Below are 8,191 nucleotides of genomic sequence, written 5' to 3' on the forward strand. Positions count from 1 at the left end.
ATTTAAGGCGTTAAGGGGGCTCCCAGACGGGAGTAGAAAAACACTATCACGTGACCTTATTAAGGGCTGTGATTGGTCAGTTTGCGTTCTGGCGGGAACGGTTCGAAGAAGTTGCCGATTCGAATAGTAATCAGTCACGTGATGACAAGGAATGGGTTCTCTGCAACGCCCACGTTTATTTATATTTAAATGAGAAGAATGGCGATAGCAGTTTTGTATCTAATGGCGGTAGGTAGTTTCACTACATATATATATATATATATATATATATATAATCTTATTCTTTGCTACAATTTCAATTAGTAAGAAAGAAATATTGTCTTAGTCACAATTCAGAAAACTGGTTTATTACATGCACAAACCTATTGCGTCTCTTTTGAAGAAACCTAATTTTTAGAAGAATGAATTTCTCATTATTTATTGAAGGACCATTATTTGCACATATTTTTCAAGATCAGCACATGCTTTAAATATAACTCATATGTTCAGTCTCATATTTACTTTTCACTGCGGTATAACCTGTTCTCTTTTTTTCTTTACTCTTTTATTCTTTCTACCTCTCTTTATCTAACAATATCTATCAAGCAATTTATCAATCCGCTTTTGTTCTAACTCTTTCTTTTTTCTCTATTTCTTTTCATTTTCTCTGTCCCTTCTTTAAATAGAGAATGCCTTCCTCATTCAAGTTTTTCCTGCTGATTTCAAACAAAAAACATCACATCAATCAGACCAGTCTAAAACAATCTGTTTATATTCACGAGTCCTTTTCTTCCTACTAGGCTGATCTTATCAAAAACAAGTGTGTGTGTATGTGTGATATCATCATCATCATCATCACCATCATTTTAGCATCCATTTCCCCATGTCTGCATGGGTCAGGTGGAATTTGTTGAGACAGATTTTTTTATGGCTGGATATTCTTCCTTTTGCCAACTTTCACTTCAAGTAACATATTTCCCTGTGTCCAGACATGTTTTCAACAAATATTGCCCCTGGACTGGCTCTTGTGCGGGTGGCACATAAAACACACCATTCTGAGCATGGCCGTTGCCAGTACCGCCTGACTGGCCTTCGTGCGGGTGGCACGTAAACGCACCCATTTACACTCTCTGAGTGGTTGGCGTTAGGAAGGGTATCCAGCTGTAGAAACTCTGCCAAATCAGATTAGAGCCTGGTGTAGCCATCTGGTTTCACCAGTCCTCAGTCAAATCATCCAACCCATGCTAGCATGGAAGGCGGATGTTAAATGATAATGATGATGATGATGATTGGAAGCACCTATTAAAAGAGGAGAATCTATCCCCAAACCAGGACTACTCCCACCAAAATCTATGCTCTGTGTTTGTTAAGATATGAAAGGCTCATTGGATATGATTATAGAGATCCCACTTTTCATCACTTGTGATGATTGTACCCAGGAAAGGCTCAGTAGCAAGTCTTCCCTTTAACGATGAGCAGAAGGTGATGCTTTGATTAAGCTGAGAAACAATCAGGTGATGAGGAAAACACTTTCATTAAGCTGAGAAGCAGTCAAATGATGAGGGGACACACTGACCAATTTTAGACATTTTCTTTCAGTTCATGAATATGTCTTCTGGTTGAAGTGTGATTCTCGTGTAGTATGCTTTGGATTTTCCTTGACTAAGGTTTGCAGAAACTCAATACTGATATAACTTGGCTGTTCAGATCCAGGGGAATCTACAAGAGAAAAATTTCCCAAGCAAAACTAGCCAAAACATCAATGGTGTGTCCAGACACTTAACCCTTTCGTTACTGTATTTATTTTGAGATGCTCTGTATTTCTTTCAATTACTTTAAATATAACAAAGAATTTAGTAAAATAACTTAGTTATCATTAAGCTAGTGTTAGGAACATAAATTGTGACTAAGGTTTGGTGGAAGATTTTTATTCAAAACTTATGAAAACAAGACATTTGTACTACAGAGCCAGAGCCGGTTTCAGCCGGGTTGGTAACGAAAGGGTTAAAGCTTCATTTCCACAGAATGAATATTTCTTGTTGATTCCTTTGCTGAAGAGTCCGTTTTGAATTCATACAACATGCAGTGTCTGATACTGGTCTGATCTAAACTCATTTTAAAATTGATACAAATTTAACCACTGTAGTAAAAGATAATCTGCAAAAGAACAACAAAACATGAGAATATAAAAATCAATGCTTAAGTACCAAAAAAGTATCCTGAAAATGATCAAAAATGCTACAGGACTTTCTTTCCAACCTCATATACTTGCAACACTACAGTAGCACTTCCACTTTAACAGTTCTTTAATATTTTTGCTGTATTTATTTCAATAGGGATTGCGACGAGGAGATCACATTTTAGAGGTGAATGGACATGATTTTAGGTATATTACACATGAATCCGCAGTGAAAATCATGCTTTTGGCAACTGAGCTGAATATTTTGGTTGATTCTTCATGTAAGTATTCAGGAGGTTCATCATTCCTTTAATGTTTTAACAGAATTTCTGAATCTTTGTGTCAAGAAAATAAGGAGAATGTTGTTAGCTCTCAGTGGGAAAGTTATTAGTGTTATGTCATAACCATTTTCCTTCTTCAGAGTTCAGATACTGATGGCAAAATGGTAAAGATAATGAGGTATTGAACTGTCTACATGAAAGTCATTTCAAATTCACCTTCAAGGGACTTATTGTATGCTTGCACAAGGTACGAGATCAACTGGAGATGTAATGTTTGTTACATCTTATAAATGTGTGTGTGAGAGAGAGAGAGAGAGAGAGAAGTGTGTGTGTGTGTGTGTGTGTGTGTGTGTGTGTGTGCAACAGGTTTCTTTCAGTTTCCATCTAGCAAATCCATTCACAATGCTTTGGTCAGCCCAAGGCTACAGCAGAAGACACTTGCCCAAGGTGCTACACAGTGAGACTGAACCTAAAACCCTGTGGTTGGGAAGCAAGCATCTTACCACACAACCACAGTTATATTTCTTTTCTAGCTTCGTCATATTTTGTCTCAACTTTTACAACGCTCTGTTAAACACCCTTCCATTCTCCTTCAAAACCTTCTCTTTCACCTTTACACTATATCACCTCTGAATCTAATCACTAATAATAAATTAGTTGCAGGGAATCTGAGAGAGGTATCAAACCAATCACTAATTCATGACTACAGGGAAGAAAATGCCATTATTTACCCGTCACCACAAGGTCGTATTGGCTGTGTCATTACCAGGTAAGGTTCTCTTAAAATTCTTCTAAATTGTGGATTTGTACATGTATATATGCTGAGCTGAGAGCCCCTTCAGTCATGACTGACCATGGGATTGCACCTAGAAAGTTACCCTCCGAGGCACAAGTCCAGGCAAGGTTGTTTGTGGGGCACCTGTGATGTCGCAACTCATTTCTACAGCTGAGTGAACTGGAGCAACATGAAATCAAGTGTCTTGTTCAAGAACACAACATGCATATGAACCTAAAGTTCTCATATGTGTACACACATACGACAGTTTCTTTCTTTGGAGCTTTGGTAGAAGACACTTGTCAAGGTATCACAGTGGGACTGAACTCAAGACAATGTCGTTCGGAAGCAAACTTCTCAATCACACAACCATGCCTGCATTCAGGGGATTTGGTTTAGCTGAAAATTAACAATGGTTTACGAGGTACTTCTTTGAACATATTCTTAAGTTTTCATTTCACTTGAGAGTCTGTGTGGTATACAAAGTAGTCTGTAGTGAATGTGGGGCATCCTACGTAAGGATTGCCAGCAGGAAATTGCACATCTGTATAAAAGAACATCTGCACGCGGACACTTAAATAAACAAACGCCGAAAGAAGAAGTGCCAAACTCAGAATTTTTAGGTTTCTATCAGGGCCACCCAACGCAACAGGGGAAATCTCAGAATCATGGAGGCCTTCCTTATAAACAAATTGAAACCTGCTATTAGCAAAAGGAAGGAACTAAAAGAAGCAGACTAGTTGCCATAGCAACACCAGTCTGCACATGTCACCTTCCTCCTCATTCCCCCTCCCCCTCCCTCCTCCCTTTCCCTTACTCCTCCTTCCCCTTACTCCTCCCTCCCCTTCCTCCTTACTCCCCCACACAACTGAGTAATGACTTTTTTCTAATGCCCTGATGAAGGAGCCATAACCCTGAAATATAAAAATACAAGGTAAAACTACAACATTGTTTTGTTTTGTCATCCCTTTTCCTTTTAGCAATTTAATTTGTACTTTCTTACATTGTTCCAGCCTAACACAACAAATCCCTTTAAATTTATTTCATATTACATATTCCTTTGATCCACGAATGACCCTCTTAAAAATTCTTCTCTCCAACTTGACTCTTTACATAGGGATGGATTCTCGGGAAATGAAGTTGTTGTCAAAAAAGTAATGGCTAATTCTCCTGCTAGCAGTGCCGGTTTGAATGTCGGGGACCATATTCTAAAGGTATGTTTCATACAGCTCTATATTCATATTTCTCTCCGTATTAAGTATTTTTATTTACTGATAGAACAATGCTCTATGTTATCAATGCTTTATTTTATCAATTTTCTTTTTATTTCATTCACAGATTGATGGAATTGATGTTAGTTTACTGACAGAGAAACAAATCATATCTCTTATGACATCCTCTAAGAAAGTGAAACTTACGTTATCAAGGGCTCAGCGTAACAGTGATGACCTGGCATTTTCATCAACGAGATCTAGGTATCTTTTTATCATCTTTTATATCTTACTTGTTTCAGTCGCTGGTCTGTGACCATACTGTAGCACTGCCTTGAAGGAAGTTTGTCTGTCTTCATATATATATATATATAGATAGATAGAGTGATAGATAGAGCGATAGCTATACTTATATATATACAGGATGCAATGAGCACAAAAAGAAAATATTGGAGAAGCAAGGTTTAACAACCTTATATACATATATGTATATATGTGTGTGTTTTATGTGTGCATGTGGCTTTTATATACATATGTGTGTGTGTGTATATATATATATATATATATATATATATATATATAATCAGCATCATCATCCATTAACGTCCATTGTCCATGCTGGCATGGGTTGGACGGTTTGACTGGGCTGGAAGGCCACTCCAGTCTGATTTGGCATGGTTTTCTACAGCTGGATGCCCTTCCTAATACCAACTACTCTGAGAGTGTAATGGATGCTTTTACATGCCACCAGCACGGGTGCCATTTGCGTGACACCGATATCTGCCACGACTGTGATTTTGCTCAGTTAGATAGGTATACATATTCCTGACACCAATCCAAACTTGTTTTTGATGCTATGCTTACATGCAATCTACTAAATTGTGAAATGTTTTCAATATATTTAAATTTAATGGTTTGTTGCCAACTTAATGTGGCAGTCCCAGGAAAAGAAAGAATGTTACTGCTACTTAACCCCAAGAAACACCGTTTCCAGCTGGCCATGTGACACAAGCTAAATAGCAGTAGCATTTTTCCCTTTCCTGGGACTGCCACATTAAGTTGGCAACAAACCATCACTTTATTGTGCTGCTACTGTATAAATCTCTTTGAGAGATTTAGAAATGTAATATTTCTAATATTTAAATTTGTTTTACATTTTTTAAATTTCAGTACAGACTTTTATCATGAGAGACCTTTCCATATGAGCAGAACCTACAGTTCGGAACACATCTATCCATCATACTCTGGCAGTGATTATGGTGCTTATGGCCATAACTACCCTAGATCACCAAAGATGATGAAACATTTAAGCTCATCCCAGCCTCATATATGGTATCACAAATCCACGACATCACGATCTGACCTATCAAGTCCAAACAGAAGCTTCCGCCCTATTTCTGCGAATATTCCTCGAGCATCACCAAATGCCAATTATTTGAGAGCTGTTTCAAGCCACTTTGATGATATGCATCTTAGTAGTTCTTACTCCTATTACGATCCCCACTTGGGCAGTCCTATGACAAAGTTCCCAGGTCGTATTTACCAATCTCGAAGCCTTTCTAATTTAAACAAACCCTTCCAAAAGGAGGATTATGCTCGGAAATATAAATATAAGAATGCCAAACACAATTCAAATTCTCAGCATTTCTTTGCAGATGATTCTTGGCCTTTGTACTAACCCCACACAGAACTGGTCCCTTGACAAGGGTGCAAGTTTACGTAAACCTAATCATATTGCTTTCAGAAAGTATATATAAGCTGTATTAGGTCTTCAGAAATTATATATAAGCTATATTAGGTCTTCCCTCCAAATAAATATTACTGTTTGATAGAAACTGGCTACAATACCATATACACTCAAAAGTAAAGAGACACTTTTCATTATACTGCTTTGTCTACCTATTAATATGATGCTCAAACAGGTTAAATCATTAACAACTGCATAAAGCATGTCTACTAAATACCAGATTAAGTATTTAAATGCATCAAATTATTTTGTTTCTAGAAATAAACCATACCAAAATGATGGTGTCTCAAAATGATACTTTTGAGATGTCTGTGTACTCATTGATGTTTTGTATATATGTAGTACTTGTGATTTTGTATGGAGGCAAAAGAAATCAGTTATTAGATATTATATCATATTGCAAACTCATGCATGTACTCTAGAGTTTTTGGTGAGTCTCTACTAAATACAGGATACCTAATTTGACTCGCCTCTTATTCTATCTCCTACCCAAACCATAAGAATGTTTGTCTATTATCCTTTTAATACTAGAGATTCCAGAACTGGACAGTATGTTTATCAGCTTCTGTGTGTGTGTATTAAGTGTATCTTATTATTTTATGGGAGTACAAACTGCCTTATAGCGGCCAATGGTTTCATCCTAGTTAGGGATTTTGCAACCAGTGAAACAATGTCATGTATATATGTGTGTGTGTGTGTGTGTAATACACACACATATATATAGGGTTGGTCAAAAGCCACTTGACAGTAAATGAAAATTCTATAAATACTTAATATTCAATTTTGTTTATTCATTCCAATTATGAATGTTTAATAATTGAATGCTCTGAGTTAAAATCACCGGTTTTTTTTTTGTTTGTTTTTCAACATTTGTCTATTTATTAGCAAAGTCTCATATAAAATAATTTTTTGTTTTAATCTTGGATTTAAATGGGTGTTTATTTACTGTCAGGTGACTTTTGGCCAACTCTGTATTATTCTTAAACAAGAATACAATTGATTTGATAGTGACTTCAAAGTTTCAACCAACTCTCACTGTCAATCATATTCTTGTTTAAGAATAATAAATTTGTACTCTACAAAAGTATAGAGTAACTCATCAGATTAATGTAAAATTGTTCTTATTTTAACTAAGCACAAAAGCAAACATTAATATATACAGGGTGCTATGAATAAATTGTCATCTAATTTATGCAAAAATGAAAATAACACTGCCATCTCATTTTAACAGATATATTTACCAAAATTTCAGAAAAATATCTTGAAATACGAGCAAATTTATTCAATAAAATCGCCATTGGCTTCAACCATGGCCTCCAGACGACTTCAGAATCTCCTACAACTCTTCTGGATGGCTGCCTTGTTTAAGTTGGTGAATGCTGCCATAATTCTTGCCTTCAGTTCATCTTTGGTGTTACAAGGAGTTTTGTTGGTCTCTCACTCAACTGCACTCTACACATAATAATCAAGTTTGAATTGTTTCCAAAGGAATTTTTGCTCATTCTTCAGCTAAAATAGTCTCCAGTTCTTGTAGTGATCACGGTAGAGGATATCACCTCCTTACTTGTTTTTCTAAAATGCACCATAAATGTTCAATAATATTGAGATCTGGAGACTGTGGTGGCCAGATAAGATGTTCAACTTCACTAGAATGTTCCTCTGTTGGCTGTCTCCACACATATACTCGGCCGGAGGTCAGAAATAGGGTAATGGATGACTCATCCAAGAAAATAACATTTTTCCACTGCTCTAGGGACCAATTCTGTAGGGACGTTATATAGACCTCCTTGATAGCAACAGCAACAACAATTTTAGCAAAACATATTAAGCAACACTAATAATAAATCAAAGAACATAAAAATAAACAAGTTTTTGATGGTTTTATGCATATTTCAAAATTATGATGCTATGATGTTAGGTGTTTCCATTATTTCGTCCAACCCCTGTATACACACACATACACACACACATATATATATGCATGCATGTATGTATGTATGTATATATATATATATATAT

General features: G+C 36.3%; 1 protein-coding gene across 1 annotated transcript in view; it reads left to right on the forward strand.

Moving 5' to 3' along the window:
• LOC106883629 (uncharacterized) overlaps positions 1–7,023 on the forward strand; it is a 28,367-nt gene extending 21,344 nt beyond the window's left edge. Inside the window, exons 4-8 of the mRNA XM_014934723.2 lie at positions 2,316–2,439; positions 3,097–3,208; positions 4,332–4,428; positions 4,553–4,689; positions 5,596–7,023. Coding sequence (XP_014790209.1) covers positions 2,316–2,439; positions 3,097–3,208; positions 4,332–4,428; positions 4,553–4,689; positions 5,596–6,103 — 978 coding nt within the window. The 3' untranslated portion in view covers positions 6,104–7,023. The remainder of the gene's footprint in view (positions 1–2,315; positions 2,440–3,096; positions 3,209–4,331; positions 4,429–4,552; positions 4,690–5,595) is intronic.
• The last annotated feature ends 1,168 nt before the right edge of the window (positions 7,024–8,191 follow it).

Source organism: Octopus bimaculoides, chromosome 20 (genome assembly GCF_001194135.2).
Source record: "Octopus bimaculoides isolate UCB-OBI-ISO-001 chromosome 20, ASM119413v2, whole genome shotgun sequence".
Lineage (NCBI taxonomy): Eukaryota > Metazoa > Mollusca > Cephalopoda > Octopoda > Octopodidae > Octopus > Octopus bimaculoides.